The sequence below is a fragment of the Alnus glutinosa genome, chromosome 4 (assembly GCF_958979055.1).
Source record: "Alnus glutinosa chromosome 4, dhAlnGlut1.1, whole genome shotgun sequence".
Lineage (NCBI taxonomy): Eukaryota > Viridiplantae > Streptophyta > Magnoliopsida > Fagales > Betulaceae > Alnus > Alnus glutinosa.
The window spans coordinates 13,836,380-13,861,576 of NC_084889.1; the positions used below are offsets into that span (position 1 = coordinate 13,836,380).

Genomic DNA, 25,197 nt, shown 5'->3' on the forward strand with positions numbered 1-25,197 from the left:
AATTTAATAATCTAACTTGAACTTGTCAAATATTCAACTCAGCTCGAATGACATTTTCAATGGGCTAAAACTCTCTGAGCTTCTATCGAGCCGAACTTAATCACACATTTTATATCTTAATCGAATAAGCATTCTTGTAATTTGTAAACGACACATTTTACAGCTGTTTTGTCTATCCGCAGCTCTTTTCCTTTCGGTTCCCGCAGGTTCAAATTTGGGACACCCAATGCACCTGTTGGTGGTGTCTGTTGTAATTGCATCTGCATGTACAACACAACGCACGCACTTTGTCATCATCCATCGTCCAAGCAGGGAAGACCTTCTCACATCTTTGACACATTGATGGCATTCCGCTTCCTTTAAGCACCATTTACCACAACGCTCTCGATTCTCATTTTGGCTGGCATTTTCACAAACACCTTAGGGTCACTACTCATTCGCTTAAAACGGCAGCATTTGACGCATTGATGGCCACCGCCCGAATTGTTAAACTCGCTGCAGCTTTTCAGATGAATAACCCACTTTTCTGCTTGGACAAGTCCCCGTATTTGTCGGTGAGAATCATCAATTGGTGGTCAAAGAATCAGCATCGATTTATGACCAGCAGTAAGCGTGTACAAGACCGAAGCAAGAACAAACGGGTGCACGATCTGGAAATCGCAACCGAGAAGTTGAAGATAGCAAGCAAGGTCCTCTTTTTGATGGAGATTCTAAAGAAAGAGCCCGAGATGATTATCCTGCTGCGCTCACTGGACCAGTACCGGAGGCAGATCAACCTCCCAAAGCCCCACAAGATCTCCGACTTCGTTCGCAAAGTGCCGAAACTCTTTGAACTCTACAAGGACCGGAACGGCGTGTTATGGTTCGGAATGACGAAGCAGGGCGAGGACTTGGTCGAAGAGGAGGAGAGAATAATCGAGGAGCACCAAGACAAGGCCGCCGAGCATGTCACGAGGTTTCTAATGATGTCCGTGGATAAACGTCTTCGTTTAGACAAGATTGCGCATTTCAGAAGAGACTTTGGCTTGCCAATTGATTTTCGGACCAACTGGGCGCACAAGTATCCTCAGTTGTTCAGGGTAATCAAGTGTAATGATGACGATGAGAATGAGTATTTGGAACTTGTTTCCTGGAACCCTTCCTGGGCTATTACTGAGCTGGAGAAGAAGGCAATGGCGGTGAGTGCGAGTGAGGTTAATAATAACGCTCATACTCCGGGACTGCTTTCGCTTCCTTTTCCTTTGAAATTCCCTACCAATTACAAGAAAGTGTATAGATATGGAGGAAAGATTGAGCACTTTCAGAAGAGGTCTTATTTGTCCCCATACGCGGATGCTCGGGGACTTAAACCCGGCTCCCTAGAGTTTGACAAGAGAGCCGTTGCCGTTATGCACGAGCTGCTAAGCTTCACTATTGAGAAGAGACTGGTGACTGATCATCTTACGCATTTTCGCCAGGAACTTGTGATGCCCCAGAAGCTGATGAGGCTTCTTTTGAAGCATTTTGGGATTTTCTATGTCTCAGAGAGGGGGAAGAGGTTTAGTGTCTTCTTGACAGAAGCTTATGAAGGTTCGGAGCTCATTGAGAAAGGGCCGTTGGTGCTTTGGAAGGAAAAGGTCCAGGGTCTTATTGGTTACAGGGGAAGGAAGAAGAAGATTGAAACTTTTAGTGACATGTCAGACGTGGAACATGATGATCAGTTCGAGAATGATTCTGAGACTGAAAACATTGTTATGCAATCTGAGCTAGAGGATACGGTCGGCGGTTTGCAGGAGGATGCTTTGCTTAGAGACAATGATGAGATGGAGATTGGAGAGGTTTGCAGTGCATACGAGGATACTGAAGCATCTTGAGGTTAGTACTCTTTTGTTTAGAATTTATTTGTGAAAATATATATATTTTCGTTGATAGAGTAAACCTTATCCTCTAATTTGGGCAAAATTTTCTGCATCATTTATGAGGTTTATATGATGATACATATTGTGACAAGGTTTTCAATATATTTATAAGTTTAAACATCGAATACGGATGCTTGCTTTATAGAAAGTAACAAGAAACCAGATTTAAAAGAATAACGATTGGATGGGGGTAGAAGCAGCTGTTTAGTTCAACATGCATAAACTAGGTTTCTCAAATGAATAAAATTCTGTCATTCAAACAAATTATAACCTATACTGGTTTACACAGTCTTACATGTCCCTCTAATGAACTTGTGCTCAAAGAACTAGAGAATACATTTTTTCTTTTGGTACATTAGTGTAAATTAGAAAGTTCAGACACAATTTCTCTGTTCTAAGAGTCCTCATTTACATTTGAAAATTAGAAATTAGAAGTTCTTAGAATATTTGGTTCATTATAAACTGGGAATAGTCCTGCATTCCTATCCTTTTGCAGCTGGCTGATTTTGTCATTGAGCATACTTCTTTTTCTCTACACCTTTCCTTTTCTATTTGGAACTTGCTGCACTCTCGAAAACCTTTTCCTGTTTCCCTCTCAAACTTTGCTTGGAATGTTCTGTCACAACATTTGGCATAGGAGCAATAGGACATCTAGAGGCATATCCAAACATGTTACATGTAGAATAGCTAGACAGTTGTCAAGGTACCTCCACATAGATTTCCACAGGTTCACATTTTGGAAGCTTAAGTTTATAACATTTGGGTATTTCTTGGTTGGCTTGAATTTTTTTTTTGATAAGTAATGATAGTTTTATTGAAAGCGTAAGGCGCCCCTACGTACACTAGAAGTATACAACAGGAAACACCTAACTAGAAAGCGAAAAAGAAGTGAGGAATTCAGCAAAGCTGATAGATAGAGGGTACAAATAAGCCATCGACCAAACATACAAAGTATGGAGAAACAACTCTAACACCTCCTCTAGGGAGCTTTCTAAATTCTCAAAACACCTAAGATTTCTCTCTCCAAATACACCAAAAAAGGCAAATAGGCACCATCTTCCAAGAAGTAGCACTCCCAGATCTCCTTGACTTCCACCAACAAGCCACTAAGTCAAGCACACTTCTAGGCATGACCCACGCGATACCAAAGCGTGAAAAAATGTTGTTCCATAGAGCTGAGGCCAGATCGCAATGCAGAAGAATATGGTCCACTGATTCCCCATCCCGCTTGCAAAGACAGCATCTATTCACAATAATTAAGTTCCTCTTCCTAAGATTGTCCAAGGTCAAAATTCTGCCTAGAGTTGCAGACCAAGTGAAGAAAGCTGCCCTCGGGGGAGCCTGAGACCGCCACACACACTTCCATGGGAACCGAGTACCTCCAGCACACATCATAGAACCAAAAAATGACTTCACCCTGAACACACCTTTCTTGGATGGGACCCATATAAGACAATCTGCCCTCTCCATATTTACCTTGGTAGAGCCCAGCCACTGGAAGAAAGAGGCAAAAACATCTACTTCCCAATAATGAGCCTCTCTAAAAAAACTCACGTTCCATTGAACGGACCCGCCCAAATTCTCCAAATTATCCGCCACTAACGCATCCTTCACCCGAGCAATGCCAAAGAGATCAGGGAACACTTCTTTCAGAATCGAATCTCCACACCACAAGTCATGCCAAAATCTGATCCTACTCCCATCCCCCACCTCAAATCTAAGGAGTTTGGAGAAGTTCTCCCAACCTTTCCTTATAAACTTCCACAACCCTACTCCAAACGCCCCAGCAACCTCTCTGGAGCACCACCCACCCCACAAACTTCCATACTTGGAGTCCACCGCGACTCTCCACCAAGCATCCCTTTCCATACCATATCGCCATAACCATTTACCTAACAGTGCGCGATTAAACTGAACCAGCTTCCTAATGCCAAGCCCCCCGTACGAAATTGGAGTACAAACCTTCTCCCAACTCACCAAATGGTACTTAAAATCTTCACCCATGCCACCCCACAGAAAATCGCGCTGCAACTTCTCAATGCGAGAAGCAACACTCACCGGAATAGGGAACAGAGACATATAGTACGTAGGTAAGTTGGAAAGCGTACTCTTGATAAGGGTCACTCGCCCTCCCTTAGATAGGTATAACCTTTTCCAACTAGCCAACCGTCTTTCAACCTTCTCAATAACACCATCCCAAATACGAGTAGACTTGTAAGGAGCCCCCAATGGAAGACCCAAATACTTCACATGCAAATAAGCAACTTCACACTCTAAAATGTCGGCTAACCTACCCACATTATCGACATTTCCCACTGGAATAATGCTGGATTTTGCCAAATTAACCTTAAGCCCCGACACAGCCTCGAATAAGAGCAAGAGAACTCGCAAAGCCCGAATCTTGGCGGAGCTAGCATCACAGAAAATCAATGTATCATCAGCGAACAAAAGATGGGAAAAAGAAGCACCACCCACTCTGAAACCATCCAACACACCCCCACTCACTGCCGCAGTAATCATGCGACTCAGCGCCTCCATAACAAATACAAACAAAAGAGGAGACAAAGGGTCCCCTTGCCTTAGGCCTCGAGAGCTGCTGAAAAAGCCGCATGGTGAGCCATTAACAAGCACCGAAAACTTAGCAGAAGAGATACACCGAGCTATCCACGAACACCATTTTCCCCCAAAGCCGCATCTCCTCAACATATACAACAGAAAATCCCAATTAACGTGATCATAAGCTTTTTCTAAATCCATTTTGCAAATGACTCCCGGCTCCCTTGATATAATACGGCTATCAAGGCATTCATTCGCAATAAGGATTGGATCAAGAATCTGCCTTCCTTGGATGAAAGCACTCTGGGATTTGGAGATAACCTTGTCCATAACCGTCTTCAATCTGTTGGCCAAGACTTTTGCAATAATCTTGTATATACCTCCTACGAGGCTAATGGGCCGGAAATCTTTGAGAGACAAGGCTCCTGGAGTCTTAGGAATAAGAGAAATAAAAGAAGCATTCAAACTCTTCTCAAAAACTTCTCTCGCATGAAACTCAGAAAAAACCTCCATAATGTCCAAGCGCACCACCTCCCAACAAGCTTGGAAGAAAGCCATAGAGAAGCCATCCGGACCCGGCGCTTTATCACCATTAAAAGCAAACACAACTTTTCTAACTTCCTCCTCCTCAAAGGCTCTCTCCAACCACCTTGCTTCTGACTCTAAGATGGCATCAAAGGAAAGATCATCCAACCGAGGCCTCCAACTATGCTTCTCCGAGAAGAGATCTTGATAGAACTGAACCACATGCTCCCCTATCTCTGCCGGATTAGAAGAAATGGAATCTCCAATCAACAAGGAATCAATAGAGTTATACCTTCTGTTTGAGTTGGCAATAGAGTGGAAGAATTTTGTGCATTTATCTCCTTCTTTCAACCACTTCACCCTGGACTTTTGCCTCCAGCTGACCTCCTCCAACAGAGAGCATCTCTCTAACTCACTGACGACCTCCAGCTTCTTTTGAATCTCCCCCTCAACCAAAGCCCTACTTCCTTCCACTATATCAATCGCCTGAAGCTCCTCAAGAAGCTTTCTCTTGTTCCTCTCCACATTACCAAAGGCCTCCACATTCCACGTCTTCAAATTCGACTTGAGAGCCTTTAATTTACATGCAAGCACAAAGCTAGGAGAGCCATGAAAAGAGAATGAGTCCCACCACTGTTTCACCAACCCCACAAAACCATCCACCTTGAGCCACATATTCTCAAACTTGAACGGCCTACTTCTTGCAGAAGAGTGAGCACATTCCAGGAGAATAGGAAAATGGTCAGAGAAAAGGCGGGGAAGCCTCTTCTGAGACGCCTCAGGAAACCTATCTTCCCAATCAGGAGAGACAAGAAAACGATCAATTCTGGACCAAACAGGAGGATCATCGGAAATCGACCACGTATAAGAACCTCCAGCGAGAGGAAAATCCATCAGACCCTGGTCAGAGATGAAATCACAAAAGTCCCTCATGGCAGACACACTACCAACTCCAGATCTTTCGCTAGGAAACCTAGTAGTATTGAAATCTCCCCCTATACACCAAGGCAAACTCCACCAACTCATAATCCCCGCCAGCTCACCCCAAAGACCCCTCCGATCAACCCTGCAATTCGGACCATACACTCCCACAAAACCCCACTCAAAATGATCATCAACATTCCTTAAAGAGACTGCAAGTGTGAACCTCCCCACGCACACATCCACTTTTTCCACCACCCTCTTATCCCACAAGATAAGAATACCCCCTGAGGCCCCACTAGCATCCAAACAACACCAATCCACATAATTACACCCCCAAAGACTACGCACAAACTGCCTAGAAGGGTCCTTCACTTTCGTTTCTTGGAAGCAAAAAAGATCCACCTTCCAATCTCTGAGCAAATTGCAGATCCTTAAGCGTTTGCGCCTATTATTCAGCCCCCTTACGTTCCAAGAAAGAATCTTCGGCTTCATGGCACTACTACTAGCCCCCTTGCCCTCCTCTTCCCACTACTCAATCCGGAACCTTTGGCCTCATAGTTAATAGAGCTCTCCAAATTCTTAATCTCTCTCTTGCCCTTCGTGCGACCTTTACCCAATCGACGCTCCTCTTTTCTCTCCTCTTCTATACTAGTCAAAAAGGCTAACAATTGCAATTTATGCCCCACGAATGTCATCCCAACAATGGGATAAATCTCATTAGCACTCTGCATCACCCAATCCGAATACCCCAAACCACCCAAGTCTAGCGAATATGCATTGAGAGGAGAACCCACAACAACATCCCCTCCCCCTTCCTTGAGCTCCACCAAACCAACTTCCCCGGGAGTAAATCTTCTTGAATCCTCACCCGATAATCCAACCTGCAGACCAGGGGATACTGAAACCTCCACTGGCCCCCCCATCCACTCACACCCTTCCCCTCCAGCACTGCCAAAGCATGGAACAATCTCCATATCCACCGATTGAAGCCCAAACACGTCCCCTGTCAACTCCCGAGGCACACTCAGCATCTCCACACTCCTCAACTGCGAATTAGCCGGGTCTTTCACCCTCACTAGACCACCCTCTAAACACAAAACAGGGGTCTCACTACAAAACGACTTCTCCTGCTTCGAAGCCAACTCATCCCCTGCTGTACCGGCCCCCACTATCAGCTCCCCCACCCTCATCTCCTCCCTCTGCACCTCCTCTGCCTCCACCTGCACCTCAGGTCTGGACTGACCATGGATCTGCCCTTCATCAACACCCAGAGCTGGATTTGAAGTCACGTCTACTATGCTCTGAGGACGAAAATCATAGCACCGAGCGTCTGGATCTGTTCTTGCCGAAACCAGCTCAGGTGGCTTCCTCACCGGCGAACGAAGCTTGCCGTCGTGAGAAGAGGAGGCAACGACCTTACCCAAAGCCGGAACCCATGAAGAGGAAGAGGCACCAGACGTCAGGTTACCGGCGTCCAAGCCCGGAGAATAGCCAGCCCCATTAATGTGCACCGAATTCGCATGGGCCCAAGGGGGGGAGACGACTGGATCCACCTTAGCCCTCCACTCCAAAACCTGGTCTGGACACTCCAGGATACCCTTTCCTTTGGAGGCCTTGGCTGAATTGGATAATGCTATCTTTTTCGATATGGGCTTAGATTTAGACTTGGGCCGAGCCACTTTGAAACCCACCATCCGGGCCCTAGAAGAGGCTGCTCGACCCAGACCACCACCATCAACCAAGGCCAAACCCTTCAGCCAAAAGTCAATTTCCTTTCTCATCCTTTCTAACGACTCTCTGAGGGCACCGACATCGAAGCTTTCACCAGTATGGCTGTTGCGTGCAGCAGGGAGAGACGTAGGTTCGGCTACATCATGCCTAGTGTCAGACGACCTTCCCAACGCAACAGAGATTTCAGCTTGAGCCACTGTCGGAGTCGGAGCCGAATCCGGAACTGAACCTATCTCGCCCGCCGCTGTTCCTTTCCTCGCTGTGACCTTCGGAATCGTCTGCATGGGGACACTTTGCCGAGACTCAGGAGCCCCAGGAAGGGAATTCTTCTCCTCAGTACCAATCCGCTTCGCCGGAAGAGTCTCCAAAGCGTGATGCCCTTCCGCCAGACCAAAAACATCACTCTTCGCCGGGCAATGATCACCCTTACACCCCACAGAGAGATTTCTAACCCATCTCGGCACTCTAGCTACAGGGCCGGTAAACTCTCCAAAAGGTGCTTCCAGCGAGGATGCATTCTTTGCCAACACCTCAGCATAACTCCTCCTCCCTCTTTGATTCGCATGGACCTCCGAATCAGCCACCCTGGCTCTGGAACCGTCTCTTAGGTACACAGAAACCAAGCGCAGTTCCTCACGAAAGCTTATCCAGCCTTGCCCTGCTCTTCCTTCCGGAATGAAGATCGAGTCCTTCCTCCGATTCCCCACAAATTCTTCTATCACCATGAAACCGCCATGTCTGTTGAAATGCCGTTGCGCAATGATCCGCGGGAATCCATACCGAGACTGATCCCAAAACACCCGAGAGTCTTCCACGCACACCAAAGACTCGAAGGATCTAAGCAGCCAGGCTAACTCCGATCTATCCAACAAGATCGACCTATGTCTTCCCTTACAGCTCTCCCTAATTCGAATCCCTGATTCCCCCCCTACAACCACCACTTCAAACTCTTTAGCTTCCACCGACCAACTACTCGAAAACCCCATTTCAAACCCTAAACTTACTTGACAATAGTCTCTATGAAATCACAAAACTCTAGCAAAAGAAGAAACAAAGTGAAGGTTGAAGTCTAGACTCTATACCCTGGTTTGCACCATGAAATGAGCATCACTCTAGCAAAGTTGTTGGCTTGAATTGCAATGCAGATTCTAGCATTATTTCCAGCAGAACTTAAGGTACAGTGGAGTGCCAATGATACTGCCTACATACCCTAAACCATCATCATGTCATAGATCAATAGGGACATTGAGGAACTTTACCCAAATTGGAACACCAGGTTGTATACGAGGTTGTAATTTTCTTATCTTTGGCAAAGAAATATGGCTTTCCTGCAATTATTCTCTCCAAAGTTGATTTTTCTCTTGTTTTGGAGAGGCAAAGTTCCAGCTCTGATGTAAAAAGAAGGTCGTCCATTTCCTCCATCCTAGCAGGGGTAGCCCGTGGAGGCCACCCCTTCACCAGAGGTGGGTCTCCCCTCCCCACCTCTGATGTCCATCCCTTGCAGGGGGATGGAGACCCACCCCCCTGAGACAGTATATCTTCCCCCCCCCCCCATTTGTGGGATGGAGATCCACCAGGAAAAGAGGAGTGGTGTGGTGGAGACCCACCCCCAGTGTGCCCCTCCTCGAGAGGGGTGGGGGGGGAGGAGACTCGCCTCCTCCCTCCAGACCTATGGAGGTCAGCCTTCTGCACAATTTTTTTTTTTTTTTTGTAGAAACCCTTTCCAAAACCCAAAATTGAAAACTTTATCAAACAAGCCCCAAGAGTTCTAGAGAGAGAACCTCTCAACTCTCTCATCATCATTTTCCTTATCTTGTGAAGTATATCTTATCTAAGAGAAATTCTATAAAAATTTGTGGATACAGGTTATCTAGTTTCAGTCCTTTGCTTTTGTACTCTTTCCATATCATGTTTGATATGAATTAACAATGGGCCAGCCTGGCCATAGCCTGAGAACAGAATAAGCTTTTCTTTATGGTAGATTTTGTTCTCTAACATTTATTTAAATCCAAGTTGGACAGAAACATGGATACATGCGTGGCATTGATGGTTATTGTAACTAAAAAGGGGAAGTATGTCATCCATTAGGCTTGTGGATGCCTAAAATACACGGTTGGTAAACTTAAGTGGTTTTCACATAAGATCTATACAATGTCAGCGAAGGAGAGGCCAAACCTACTTATTATGGGGTTTATGTTGTTTTTTTCTTAGATGAGTGTCATTATTTCTCTAATTGTATAATACTGATACTCTAATACATTCTACTCGAAATCAGATTTTCCGCATGTTCTTTCAAATTTCTTCCTCTATGGTACTGGAGGAAAGCAATGGAGACCAACAAATTGACGTTAAGAATCAGAGTTGCGGGTATGAGTTCAGAAACAGTTAATACTCTGCATGAAGCAGAAAAAATCCAACTTACAGTGTTGAAGGTTTTCATGTTGCTGTTTTCACAGGAAAATGCTGTCTTTGATTTCCAAAACACAAACAGTCGATCAATGAATTCATTTGAAGCCCAGTGATTGGGCAAACAGCTTCTGCCAATTCTACCTTGTGATTTTACCATTGCATCTAAATATGTTGATCGGCAAAGAAGGGCTTCTCATTTAAAGTTCAGTACCAAAACCTCCTTGCAAGTCGAATCAAGCTATTGTAAGTTCATCAATATCAAAATATTATGTTTACCGATTTGAAGAAATTGAGTTGTATGTTTTTTAGCCAAACTAATGGAACTCATAAAAGTATAAAAATGATTATTTTGGTTTTTTTTCCCCCCTCTATTTTTGCCTGCCTTGGGAGTTATTGCAAGAATAGTAACACTGGAATGCCATTATTTCGAGTTTTTGTTTTCTTATTTTGAGAATGGAAAAAAATTTAGGAAAAAAATTTATTACAAACAGATATTTATGAATTATTTTATTTTTATTTTTTATTTTTTTATCTTCCCTTTTTATTTTAGGAAAAGAGGGTTCCAGATATTTTCACTTTTTAATTGTATGATAATGTTTACTTTATCTTTGTTATACGTGGATTGAAATTGTTGATATCTTTGTTAGTGTGCAGAGATCCATCATATAAATTAAACTTACTACACTTCTTTAGTTCAGCTTATGAACATGCTAGTTTTCAACTGTATGATAATCTTTACTTTTTATCTTATTTATTGACTGGCATATGGCTTGAAACTGTGAAATCTTTGTGCTTCAACGTCTTTGGCGCGTATAGATCCATCATATAAATTAAACTTCCACACTCTTGAGTTTAGCTTATAAGCATGTTGTATTACTGCCACCTTTGCTTGCTATACTACAATGTATTGTCCCCAAAGATGTACTTTTTTGGCAACCGTGAAATAGAAATGCTAGAGAGGTGAAGGAACCTTATTTGTGTGTTCTCATTCACATGAAACTATGACATGATGACCCATAAAAAGTAAAGCACTGGACTTCTTGATCCCTGATACTTTGCATTAGATCAAAGGTGCAAATAACCTACTTGCTATAAATACATCTGGGTGGCTTGAGGGACATTTTTGTTGTTGAGGTTATGAGCTTGATCCACCCATACTTTGCTATATTATACTTGGATGCAGTAAAATTATTAAGGTCAATCGTCCTTAGGCAGTAAGACACAAATTGAGAATATTATGCTATTTATGGTTCCAAAATTTAGTTCTTTGTGGATATACGGATACCACACCATCTTATCATTCCTTCACATTATGTAATTACTTTTGTTCTTTTGTTCTTTTTTCTCTTTTTGCCTTTGAGAGCAAGCATATTGATGTAGAACAAGTGTTGTGTGAACAGTATTTTCTATTTGTGAATCTTATGAGAATTTGGTGGTTTAGGGTTTTTGGAAAAAGAGAATGCAATAGGGTTTGCTGGAAAATTGTTCGAAATCTTCAAGGAAAACATAAATGAAAAAGACAAACCTAAACATTACACTAGGGTTACTCGGCATCACACTCTGGATATGGCTGCATCACGCAATCAATAAAGCAATATGATGCAGGAGCATTGAAAGTGCTGGCCTTAGTTTCTGTCAAGTATCATTTGTTTTATGTTATTTTATTTTAAGTCTTTTAAAAGGGGTCATGTGAGTCGCTTAAGTAGCATTAATAAAGTCTCATCAATCATTAGGGCAACGGTAGGGGTTATGTTTTACCTATAAATACATGTTAATAGATTGTAGCAGCCATTTTTTGATTATGCTATCAGAAATAAAAGAAGAGAGAGACGTTCTAGAATTCCTTTATTCCCTCCTTTAATCCATGCACTTGTGTTTTCTTTATTTCTCTGTGAGATTTCTTATTGAATTGACTTCAATAATCTGCTGTAAATTCTCTACAAGATTAGATTTGTTTGGTTACTGCATTACAATAGTTGTTGGAATTTTTATTTTTCTCAATCATCATTATAGAAAAAAAAAACAAAACGATTACATCCTTATTTATAGGCATCGAGTGCCTAACCCTAATGGACTTGGATTTCTTGGGCTTTAACTACCAAGTCCAAACCAAGTAACTAGTGAAACCCAATAAATAAAACTCAATATCAATAATAAGTGAAATACAAAATAAGATCCAACTAGACTTAAAATTATATTATTTTAGCTCCCAAGTATGCTCTTCAATTATATTTTTTCAGTCCATATAAGGCCTTCTTCAATTTACACACTTTGCCATTAACTGAGGAGAATTGAGGACTATGAAGAATTTCCATGTATGCTTCTTCCTTTAGATCTCCATGAAAGAATGCATTTCTTCACATCAAGCTGCTGAAGTGGCCAATCTAAGTTCTCTACCAAACAAAGTAGGACTCAAATAGATTTAATTTTTACAACCGAGATAAATGTTTCCTTGTAGTCTATCCCATAAGTTTGAGTGAAGCCTTTTGCAACCAATCTGGCCTTATATATTTCCATTGACCCATCGGCCTTATGTTTCAATGTAAACACCCATTTGCATCCAACTGCCTTTTTTTCACTAGGCAACTTGACTAGCTCTCGTGTTTTGTGAAGGGCTCTTTTCATCTCTTCTTGCATTGCTTTCATGCGCTTTGGATCACTAATTGCTTCCTATAAAATTTGAAGAATAGACATAGAAGACAAGACAATTTGAATACAAATAAACGAAATGAAGGTGAAAGATGCTAATAGTAATAGGACACAAAGTTAGATATAGGATATTGAGTACAAGATCTGGTTCATTTGCATTGAGCAATAGGATGATTAATGTCATTAATAGCAAGGAGTGAAGAGTTTAAGCTAGGTTTAGAGATAGGGTTACTTGAGTCAGGGTTTGATGCTTGGCATGGTTGTGAGGAAGTAGTCTTACTCTTTTGGCATCTAGAGTAAACTCTCAACTCCTCCATTGGTGGCTCACGCTCATCAGTAGATTAGGATGGCGCATCAGCAAGTGACTCCTCAGCAATGGCAACTTATTTAAACTTAACATACCATTTTTAGTGCATCACTCCTAACCCATCTTCCAAGCAGAGATAATGTCCCACCCTGACTTATTCAGAACGAACAAAATAAAATTCCACTAAATTTGGGTAATCAAGGTTGCACATTGTATGGGTTAACTGCTCCCTGTGTTCATGTTTAGCATTATGTTACAGACTATCAGTATATACTTCACAAAAGCAATCTGGAAACGATTTGAAAAGAGGGGGAAAAAAAAAGAACAAAGAAAACTAGAAAAGAGGTTACATGGTTGTTAAAAGTACTGCCTAACATATGCATGATTTCTTATCTTTTTACTTGATAATTCAGCGGGTCTTTTAGGATGTTTATTTTGGGTTTCTTCATCATCATGATCTTCTTCTTCTTCCCACGAACCATATCTAGGCTTCTATTAGGGTCATATGTTTCTGCCAATTGAAATGATGAAAGATTTCATTTTTAAAGAAAGACTAGTGATTGTCTCCCTGAGGTGGGGATGGGGTTAGGACCAAATTTTGGCATGATATGTTGTGTGGAAATACAGTCCTTAAGGAAGCTTTTCCTGTTTTATTTGTTATTGCTCGTGCAAAGGATGCATTTGTTGCGGATAATTTGGAGTTCTTGGTTGGTTCCAATCAGTGGTGCGTGAGCTTTTCTACAAAGGCGCATGACTGGGAAGTGGATGTCTTTGCTTCTTTTTTTCAAGTGTTGCACTCAATCAGTGTTAGAAGAGGTAGTGAAGATAGGCTCTGGTGAGTTTCCTCCAAAAAGGGATTGTTCAAGGTCGGGTTTCTCCTTAGCTCTTTGACTTGCTATGTGGGGAGTTGCCATACTTGGAAGAGTGTGTGGTGGACTCAGGCTCCTACGAGGGCGGCTTTTTTTGCAAGGTCGGCGGTCCTAGGCAAAATCCTTACTTTGGATAATCTCGGAAAGAAGCATGTTATTTTGGTGGATAGATGCGGCATGTGCAAGCAAAATGAGGAATCAATATATCGCCTTCTTCATCATTGCAATGTTTTCATGAAGTATCTTCTATCCAAGTTTTATCATGAATCCTTCATTGATATCTTCTGCCGCTCTTAGACCCAGTCCTCCTTCATTTTTCGCACCATTGCAAATAGGGATGCCACCCCACCGAATTGATTTTCTTGCTACCTTCAGGATTAGACCATAGAAAATCCTTCTAGGCTTACACTTTGTGGAGTGCTTTTTTTACTCGCTTTGGTTTGTCTTGGTTTATGCCTAGGAGAGTCTTTGACTTGTTTGCCTATTGGTAGACGTTTGGAAGGCCAAAGAGTGCTAGGATTTGGAAGATAGTGCCTACATGCCTTTTTTGGTGTGTTTGGAAGGAAATAAATAATAGATGTTTCAATGATTTGACGAGGTTTTTGGTGGATATTTTAACTTCGTTTTTTCATACTTTATATCTTCAGACGGTAGCTTTTGTATCCCATTTGTCGCTTAGTTTTAGCGATTTTCTTGTTCGTTTTTCACTTTCAAGTTAGGTGCTTCATCTTATGTACTTCATGTGTACTTAAGGGCGTAAAAAAAAAACTAGTGATTGGCCCCCTGATTACAGTTGCCAGTGGTTATCAATGCGAGTTTTTGTTGCTTGCTATATAATTCACTTGTAAGGTGTTGTTCATTTAAAAGTTTAGGCCACGTGCTTTAATTGATCCTTTTTTGACTCTGCTTTGCTGCAGTGGGTGGTATTTCCAGTCACGTTGCAGTTGGTCATCTCAGTCCAAGGTGGCTGCTAAGGTGCAATTTTCCCGTCTTATATAATATCATTTACCAGTTAATTAGTTATAAAAAAACTAACGAAGATTTTCTACTGCTACTCAGAGTGGAAGTCGTCAACAGCTTCCAACATAGAAAATTTTCTTCTCTCCCCACCTAAAAAATCTATAATGGTTAGGTGTATCCCTTTCAAGGATAAATTTCTGGCCTCGATACGAAATGTTGCTCCATACGGTCAATGCGGGACATCGTTGGCTCTGATATCAATTGATAATTGCACATTAAAAATAAATGAGCTAACTCTACTTAGGACGGGAGAATACCTATTTTATCTCAATCTCCTACTCCCCTATCACAAATGAAACCAAAATCCTACTCCAAAACAATCTCCTAATTCTAATCGTACTATAACTAAATTATTAGTCATTTAAGAGCTTATTTAATCTTACAATAACTCTTCTAAACAAATCTTACTCCAAACCTGCTTCTACCAATATTTATTGCTGAACATCTTGTGGTCTAACAGTTTTCTTGCCAAAGGTTTGGGCTTAGCATAGACTATTGGTTGGTTTCCAACCTTTTTGCTAATCTAGACTTTTGAGACTCCTGTTCCTTCATCCTTCTGTCATGGACTCATGGGGAGGAAAAATGCAATGGTTCGTGATTCAGATTTATCCAAATCTTTAGGTATCTCACTTCATTTACTTAAATTAATCGTGTGAATATATATATTTTTTTAACAAAAATTGCAAAGGAAATTTATGCTCCATTTATTTTGACGTTAAATGTTTTTCTAAAAACATTTTTTCGTATGTATGGCGAGTATGAAAAATCACAAATATTTTTTATATTTTCATTCAATCATATCAACCTATAAAAATAATTTTTTATTTACAACATAAAAATATTAATATAAAATAATTTAAAAAATTTACCTAAAAATTTGAGTTACAACGGTGGGAGAATGAGAAGCTCAAACTCGAAAAATAACTTACGGCTTTGAAAAATGAAAAACATTTTATGGAAATTAAAAAAGCTTTTTCAGTCAAACTGAAAAAAATTTCGGTTAAAATATTTTACAGAAATCATTTTATATCGAAACAAATGCAGCCTTACATTCCCTCAATTTGCACTTTGGTGTCACTAAGAGAATTAGTCCTAACAATTTTAAGTAATTGAGAATTTGAATAGAAGGAATTGGTTTAATAACACATGTTGGATTATTACACTATGAGAAATGATATACATACATCTCATACATATTTCTATATAACCAAGTTTCAAATCTCCCATTGAACTTAATTTTTTTAAATATAAATTTTCTTTTTGTGGAAGAAAATATGGGTATTTTTGAAAAATGACAGAAAAGTGACTTGATTGCAACAAATTGATAATTCAATGGGTTTAAGTGTAACACCTGTCAATAAAAAAAAGATGTTAGTTGAGAGGGCCAGTGTATATTTAACCCTATAAATTAGGACACATTAGACAACAGGCAAAGGATAAGGACAAGCATGAAAATGGGAGGTAAGAGATGGATTTCTCATCACCGATAACTTTACATCTATTAAATATCTTAACAATCATGTGAGGCTGCCAACTGCCAAAAAGTTTTGAACTTCATTTTCTTGCTCTCCTTATCCTTTGTTGTGGTCTTAACTGCTGATGTAGCTGCTCATGTAGAAATCATAATGCTAACGGTTATCCACTAGTCAACTTCATGTATCTCTTAGACCCATAAACCAAAATTATTATTAAATAAACCCTATTTCTCATTTTCTCAAACCAACCATTGACATAAGCATTAAAAAAAAAAAAAAAAAATCAGATAAGGATCTTCTACAATTATTTACCTGAATTTGAGAGAATCCGAGCAAGTGATTGTGAGAGACCACTTATAGGACCCACTTGACCAAATAAAAGTTGGGCAGCCTAACCACTTTTTCGGTCAGGTGGGTTTCATAAGTGGTCTCTCACAATTGTTTACCCGAATTCTCTCAAATTCGGACAAATAATTGTAGAGGATCCTAATCCTTAAAAATCTGAACAACTTTTTCCTTTGCCACTTTATCATTTATTGAAACACATTGTTGAGCTAGAGGAGTTGGTTGGCGTTTTGCTAACCAAATAGGAAAATCTTAATTGCAACAATTTATAGTTTGATGGGTCTAAGTCACATATGTCAATTTGTGGGACTTTAAAAAAAATTATTGTTAATTGAGGGAGCCAACTGCCAAAGAGTTTTGAACTTCATTTTCATGCTCTTCCTTATCCTTTGTTGTTGTCTTAATTGTTGATGTAGCTGCTCATGCAAGAATCATGAGTAATTTTAGAAGTTCTTCATATTTTATTTTTGTGTCACTCCAAAAATGAGGTGGCTTTTAAAATTACAGTTTGATCAAAATTCAATAGTAATCAATCACAAGCTCAATGATGATTTTAAACGTCACTTGATTTTTAGAGTGATATATAAGAGACTTCTAACATTACTCTTTCTTCGTGCTACTAACGGTTATCAACTAGTCAACTTCAGCCTTTTGGCAGTTCTTAGACCATAAACCAAAATTATTATTAAATAAACCATATTTTTCCTTTTTCCTAAACCAACTATTGACATAAGCATTAAAAATATGAACAACTTTTTTCCTTTGCCTCTTTATCATTTATTGAGACATATTGTTGGGCTGGAGGAGTTGGTTGACGTTCTTCTAAACAAATAGAAAAGTATTGCCTCTTACGTGAACTCCACTTGAATATAAGGATTTTTATTTTTTTATTTTTTTTTATCCTACTTGAATATAAGGAATTTGTTTTCAAACAAATATTATTATGATGGCCGTAATTAGCCAAACGCATTCATAAAAAAGAGTGGAGCTTAAGTTCTTGGTTAGGGATGGTCATCAAAGCATAAGCTTTCATTCCTTTCAAACATTTAATAGTAGTAAAGAACACCTACCTAATTGCCCACCTCAATTTATTTCTTAAGGATAGTTTGCGTGCATGATATGATCAGTTATTTATTGCTCAGAAAAAAAAAAATAATAATAAATTTATATATATGATTAGATATTTCTGGAATAAAATATCAGAAAGAGAAAGTGAAAGAAACTATAGGAAGATGAGAGAGAGAGAGAGAGAGAGAGAGCTTCTAATACTCATTATCTTGGCCAACTCTAGGCTAAGGTCATGCCCAATTATTCTCTCTCTAACTCTCTATGTTAATGGATCAGACCCCTCCATTAACATAGAGAGTTTGAGTGATCCATTTTAAGATTATTGTGTCAACTTCTTGATTTTGTGAACAATTTTGTAGAGAGTTTAGTATTGGGATCCTGAGGTTAAGGATTTAATCATATAAGTATTCAACAGTTTTATAGTTTTTGGATCAATGGGCATACCATCATTTAAAGTGAAATGATGGGGCATCTAACAAAATTTTCAACGCCTGATTATATAACTTAGTCTGACGTGAGAATGAAGGTCATGCAACTGGTGTAACCAATAATAACACCTAGAAAATGGGCCTCCTTGGCCGAAAGTTAGCCTTAATAAGCCCGTTTCAAATGAGTCTTATGCATCGACTGAACCTAACCAAGTCTAGATAACGGATGCACAAGCAATAGAAAGACATCGATCGTGTGCATGGTATCCAGAAATACGCCACTTGAACTCTTAACACCCTTTTATTCTCGGGGGCTAAGGAACATTCACATAACGGAGTGAGGGGCAATGAAATCAAATCGCCCCCTCCCCCCCCCGGAGCGGTGCGCGCGATCAATCAAGCATGGGAAAACACTTCATAAAAAAATAAAAGTAAAAAAAAAGGGGGAGGGGTGAAGAGGAATGAGTTCACTCATGAGGTGCGCACCATTTTAGTCAAACACGTGTTTTCATGAATTTCTTAAGTTCGTTACCTTCAACCAATACTGACTTAAACATCCGAGGATTATGGTCAAATTGCTTGCAATCTAATGAGAATGTTAAAAAGTCGAAGCAGCGATGGAGGGAGTTTGCATGAAAGATGAGAGGAAAGAATCAAGGGGTGAGAAAGATATGGAGCGTCTTCAATGCTAAAGGAGCGTTTGGAAAAAAACATTGGAATTGCGAAAATTGGGATACTTGGTAAAGAGATGTGCAACAATACTGTACTGGCAGAAACCTTCACGTAACGAAGAGAATGTGTATAGGAAGGAGAAGATAAAGCAAAAATAATATTAAACGTATAATAAAATAACAACAGGATAAAAAAAAAAAATTAAAATAAGAGTTAAATATTATTTAACCCGTTGAACTTATAGCTGTTTGTGATGTAGCACCGTGAACTGACAACTTACATAATATGGTTTTTTAAACTATCAATTTGATATGATTTAGACACCTCTCTTAGTCTTGGCCATTATCTTGGATAGAAAATAAAATTTGACCAAAATGTTTAAAAAATACTCTTATTTTGACCACTTCCTAACTTTTTTTTTTTTTTTTTTTTTTAATCCACATAAGGATAAAATGGGTAGAATTAGGTCAAATCGTGCCACGCACATGACTAGTCTTTCGGATTTTTTTATTTTTTTATTTTTTTAAAAAAGTCATTTTCTATTAATTAATGAATACAAAGAATAATTTTGGTTTTTCAATAGTCGAAATAATGGTATTTTCGAAACATTTTGGTCAAATCTGATTTATCATCCAAGATAATTGTCAAGACTGAAGGAGGGGGCTAAGTCATATCAAATTGATAGTTTAGAGGACTATATCATGTGAGTTGTCAGTTCATAGTGTTACATTACAAACGACCGTTAGTTCAATGGGCTAAATAATATTTAACCTTAAAATAATAATAGGATAAAATAGTTTCCAATATTTCTCAATTTAGTATTGATTCTTTATTAGATGCAAAAATGACAAGAAATTATATTTTTTATTACTATCTCGTAAGAGATATGTTAGTTGCACAACAATGTTAATGTGTCTAACATTTTTATCTTTTTTTTTTTTTTTTTTTTTTTTTTCTAAAAAAAATGTTGGATATATCATTATTGTTGTGTAAGAGTTGTACAAATAATATATTTCATCTCATCTCATAATGTTGATGTGACACCTCAACCATTTTTTTTTTTTTTTTAACAAAAATTAATTTGCAATATCATCTACATTTCTAGTGAAATACCAGCAGCAATGAATACAGTAGTGAGTAAACCTAACAATCCGTGGCGCCTGCTGGTGGGTATCGGCCGAGTGACTTTCAAAGGCTTCAACTACCTCTTGTCTCCCGGTTTTGACCTTTTAAATACCAGCAGCAAAGATGGACGCTGTCAAAGGTAATTATTATTATTTTTTTAATTTTTTTAATTACGGGTAAATTTAAAATTTTATTAAATTTTTAAGATTATAAAGGTCATTTTACTTCTTTTGCCATCTGATTTAACCTCAAACCCTAGCAGATAGGTGACATTATAAAAAATTAAAAATTTGATGCACAAAATTAAAAGTTTTTAAATTTTTTAAAAAATAATTATGTACATCATTAAATATACAAACTTTAAAATAGTAACTGTAAAATAAACAATCTCATATAAAATAGAGATGATCCTTATCCCGCTTGCATTGAATTTCAAAGTTGACTAATTAATTCGCAACCGTTCCCCTCCCATCCCTTCTTTTCTGCTCTAAAAAAAAAAAAATCAAATTCAAAAACATTCCATTTTTTTTATACTTTTTATATTATATCTATAATTTTTATTACTATTAAAATAAAATAAAAAAACCATTACAAAACAAATTTATTTTCATTTTTTCATAATTTTTTTTTTACTGTATATCACTTCTTATTACTATTCAACCAAATTTTTTTCATTACAACCAAAAATTTTTCATTACAAAATCATTTACCAAACGATGCCTACAGAATCTGTATTAAAAAAATAAATTAAAAAAAAAAAGAAAAAAGAAAAAAAAGAAACGTCCCCAAGATAAAGACAAAAAAGGGCCCTTCCCCGTCCTCGCTGGCAGCCCGGCTACTTGGACTTTGAATTCAAACACCCACTCTCAATGAATGATGCATTTAAGGCGGCTCAAGCTCCTCACCTACTTCCCACGTTTGGTTGGTGGCAGCATTAAACTTTTGTTCACCAAACATTTTTTGCAAATAATATATATATATATATATATATATATATATATATATATATATATATATATATATATATATCCGTTCTAATCAATTAATCATCCATAGCAATATAGCATCCACGACATGGCTAGCGAAGGAGATCTCTTATCCACTGAAATTGTCAACCGTGGGATCGAGTCCTCAGGGCCCAACGCCGGCTCCCAAACGTTCTCCGTAAGGGTCCGGAGACGGCTGCCGGACTTTCTCCAGTCCGTCAACCTCAAGTATGTGAAACTGGGCTACCACTATCTCATCAACCACGGCATATACTTGGCCACCATACCCGTGCTGGTGCTCGTGTTTAGCGCCGAGGTTGGGAGTCTGAGTAAGGAAGAACTGTGGAGGAAGCTCTGGGAAGATGCGCGCTACGATCTTGCGACCGTGCTTGGTTTCTTTGGTTTGTTTGTTTTCACACTTTCCGTCTACTTTATGTCACGCCCGCGCTCCGTCTACCTTGTTGATTTCGCCTGTTATCGCCCTCACGACGATCAAAAGGTGACTGCTCCTTCTATTGCAGGGTTGTAATTAAGTAGACTATTGAATGTTTGAGATCTGTTTATTTAATTTTTCTGGATTTGTTTAATTAATTTATTCATTCTATATATAACATAGTAAATATTATTATTGATTATTTTTATGTAAATCAATATTAATTATTAGTTAATTAGTTATTGGTAAGGGTCCGTTTGGGGTTTTTTTTTCGATTTTAAAAAATGTAAATTAAAAATAACGATTTTAAAATGTGTTATTTGAAAAAGTAATTTTTTAAAAACGCAGTTAAGCATTTGGTAAAATCATAATTTAGTCTTTAAAAATCGCAAGTTAGCCTTTAAAATTTTGCATATTCAAAAAAATACTCTTTGCGTGTGATTTGAAAATGCAGTTTTCTACGTTTTCGAACTGTAATTTTTAAAAACGCAATTTACAAACGATTTATTTTTTGCCATTTAGTTTAAAATCATACTTTTTATCTCCAAAATCTTAATCCCAAACGCACCTTAAGACTTTATTGAATTAATTAAATCAATTAAACTCAATTTAAAATAATGGAATATTGAGTTTATATGTATATTTTATATTTATTTATGTGTATTAATTTTATATGTACACTTACCAACACACATTTATCCATATTAAAATTAACAATAAAAATAATTTAAGTTATATCTATTATATTTTAAAGAGAGAATTCATCTTTATTTTAAAAGTTTTAATTATGAAAAATAAAAAATAAAATAAAATTATACGAATTTATAGAAATTTTTACGAGTCGAGTGGAATCGAATTTTTACGAGTATAATTTGTTTAATTTTGTGTTTAAAATCGAATTTTTTTAAATCAATCCGATTCGAGTCGAATTAAAATAAACAGATATTGAGCAGATTGTGGACGAGAATGGTAATCGATCTATGAATTCGTATTGATTTTTTGACTTCATATACGCAGGTGTCGAAGAAGGAGTTCATCGAGCTGGCTCGAAAATCAGGCAAGTTTGACGAGGAAAGCCTGGAATTTCAGAAGAGAATTCTAGAGTCATCAGGCATAGGCGATGAAACCTACATCCCAAAATCAGTGATCATGTCCACTGAAAACTGCGCAACCATGAAAGAAGGTCGGGCGGAGGCCTCAACGGTGATGTTTGGAGCCCTGGACGAGCTATTCGAGAAAACCGGAGTCCGTCCAAAGGACATCGGAGTCTTGGTAGTGAACTGCAGCATCTTTAACCCCACGCCATCGCTGTCGGCGATGATAATAAATCACTACAAGATGAGGGGAAACATCCTGAGCTACAACCTCGGCGGGATGGGCTGCAGCGCCGGGATCATAGGGGTGGACTTGGCGAGGGACATGCTTCAATCGAACCCTAACAACTGTGCTGTGGTGGTGAGCGCGGAGATGGTGGGGTATAACTGGTACCAGGGCCGTGAAAAGTCGATGCTCATTCCCAACTGTTTCTTCCGCATGGGATGCTCCGCCGTCCTCCTCTCCAACCGCCGCCGTGACCACCGTCGTGCCAAGTACCGCCTCGAACACGTTGTTCGCACCCATAAAGGAGCCGATGACCGCAGCTTGAGGTTTGCTTAATTTGCTTGCTTTTCGTATAAATTATGCCTAAATTTCGTATATATATATAATCACAGAAGATCGATGGATATTTGAAATTTAGCCTTATTTATAGCCTTGTCCTCATGCAACAGGAGCGTTTACCAGGAGGAAGACGCACAACGATTCAAGGGGCTAAGGGTGAGCAAGGACCTTTTGGAAATTGGAGGCGACGCTCTCAAAACCAACATCACCACGCTCGGGCCTCTGGTTCTTCCCTTCTCGGAGCAGCTCTTCTTCTTTGCGACGCTGGTTTGGAGGCACTTGTTCGGCGGCAAACAGGCTGCGGCGGGCTCACAGGCTGCGTCGTCGAACAAGCCATACATTCCGGACTACAAGCTGGCATTCGAGCACTTCTGCGTGCATGCGGCGAGCAAGAGGGTGCTGGACGAGCTACAAAGAAACCTGGAGCTGAGCGAGAAGAACATGGAAGCTTCGAGGATGACGCTGCAGCGGTTCGGGAACACCTCCAGTAGCAGTATATGGTACGAGTTGGCGTATTTGGAAGCCAAAGAGAGGGTGGGGAAAGGGGACCGGGTTTGGCAGCTGGCATTTGGGTCCGGGTTCAAGTGCAACAGCGTCGTTTGGCGGTCGATGCGCCGTATTAGTAAGCCTACTAGGAATAATCCTTGGCTCGATTGATGCTCCATCATACGTACTCTCTAGTGTCTGTGAATGCTGCTCTCTCTCTCTCTCTCTTTCTGTAGAACTAATTAAGGCTGGTCATGAGCTAAGGAGCATTAATGATGGACTAGTACTCGCTACTTTTTTTTTTTTATTTTTTTTTTCTCTTTTATTAAGAAATATTTCTGGTAATTTGGCGTATGTTTTTGCCGGCTCCTTTGTGAAATAAAGTGCTATTAGAAAAAAAATAAAAAATTTCACTTAATTCAGTTGAACTTTCGTCACTTTTGCAGTCTCTTTCAAAAATTTTAAAAATTCTCAATATAATGTATAAGAAATTTGCAATCGATTCTCACCCTTTTGTTAAAATTTTTTATTAAATCTTAACGGAGTGGTAAGAAATTTTGTAAAATTTATAGGAGTATAAGTATTATTTTATCATTTGTCCATTTGATTTAACCTCAAACTATAACGAGAAGGATGAAATTGAAAAAAAAAAAAAAATTTAAAAGTTCAATATTGAGAATTTTTAAAAGTTAATTAGTGGGGAAAATTTATAAAAATGATGAAAGTTCAAGGATTTAAGTAAACCTTCCATTAAAAAAAGTAATAATGATATATGTACGACTCTTATCATCTTAAAGATACGAAGATATTTTTAAAACTGCAATTGAATTTAAGACAAAATATTATTAAATGTTAATTTAATAATAATTTTAAAAATTACGGCAAATTTAAAAGATAAAATAAGATAAAAGTATTGCATATAAGAGAAAAAGAAAAGAAAAGGGATAAAACGTTATTTTCATAAATTGGACAGGTGAAAATTCTATCCTTCCTATATACAATGATTAATCATTTTTGCTACGTCCTGCGCTGACACGTTGTGGTTGGGTGGTTGGTTAGCACCACGACCACCCTATGACGGACGGTTTAAAGTTGGACTGAAAACATAATGGATGGGGTAGGTAGAGGTTGCACCAGCTGGCACTCTCACATGGTACCCTTTAATTGTTCTCCGTGCCTAGTCCTAGTAGGGTATCAACTATGATTCTATGAAGCTTGCAAATGCTTACCATATGCAAGCCGGCAATGTGTCCGTTTGTTGATCCCTTCTTTCTTGCCGTTCTTGGGGTGCTTTTTGGCTTTTTGTGGTAACTTTGAAATAAAGGATTTTTTTTTTTCTTTTTTTTTTTTTATTGGAAAAACTTCACAAAAGGGTATCAAAGTATCGCGCTTTTTCACTTAAAGGTACCGATGTAGCAAAACATTCAATTGAGTGTATACATTTATCAAAATCGTTCAATGTCTGGTATTCCGTCAGCCTCCGTTCTAAATTGATGACGGAATACCCATCACGTGCGACCCACTTAATTTTTTAAGCAAATCTTCCCTTTATGCTCCTCAACTCCCTCTTCTCTCTCAAAACTTCCCATTCGAAACGTGGAATTGACTCGGCCCCTTTGAGTCCCTAATATC

The 25,197-nt window shown here is 38.9% G+C and overlaps 3 protein-coding genes across 5 annotated transcripts; 2 read left to right on the forward strand and 1 right to left on the reverse strand.

Moving 5' to 3' along the window:
* The first annotated feature begins 161 nt into the window (after positions 1–161).
* On the forward strand, positions 162–20,117 carry LOC133865394 (protein WHAT'S THIS FACTOR 1 homolog, chloroplastic). Of its 3 annotated transcripts, none has more exons than XM_062301793.1 (5): positions 162–1,854; positions 9,910–10,001; positions 10,091–10,286; positions 14,786–14,843; positions 19,982–20,117. In XM_062301793.1, the coding sequence occupies exon 1, from the start codon at positions 468–470 to the stop codon at positions 1,851–1,853; it is 1,386 nt and encodes a 461-aa protein (XP_062157777.1). In that variant the 5' UTR covers positions 162–467; the 3' UTR covers position 1,854; positions 9,910–10,001; positions 10,091–10,286; positions 14,786–14,843; positions 19,982–20,117. The 3 variants fall into 3 exon arrangements, with proteins under 3 accessions (XP_062157777.1, XP_062157778.1, XP_062157776.1); XM_062301794.1 differs by lacking the exon at positions 19,982–20,117 and adding an exon at positions 14,928–15,022; XM_062301792.1 differs by lacking the exon at positions 19,982–20,117 and having other exon boundaries at positions 14,786–15,022.
* Positions 2,447–6,395, reverse strand: LOC133866146 (uncharacterized). Its single transcript, XM_062302697.1, has 5 exons — positions 5,396–6,395; positions 5,104–5,239; positions 4,193–4,308; positions 3,326–3,392; positions 2,447–2,549 (listed from the first exon to the last, which is right to left on the reverse strand). Exons 1-5 carry the CDS (start codon positions 6,393–6,395, stop codon positions 2,447–2,449), a joined length of 1,422 nt encoding a protein of 473 aa, XP_062158681.1.
* A 919-nt stretch (positions 20,118–21,036) lies between the features above and the next one.
* LOC133865392 (3-ketoacyl-CoA synthase 10) lies at positions 21,037–23,985 on the forward strand. The gene is made up of 3 exons (XM_062301791.1): positions 21,037–21,486; positions 22,438–23,066; positions 23,190–23,985. The coding sequence occupies exons 1-3, from the start codon at positions 21,076–21,078 to the stop codon at positions 23,734–23,736; spliced, it is 1,587 nt and encodes a 528-aa protein (XP_062157775.1). The 5' UTR covers positions 21,037–21,075; the 3' UTR covers positions 23,737–23,985.
* Positions 23,986–25,197: the final 1,212 nt, after the last annotated feature.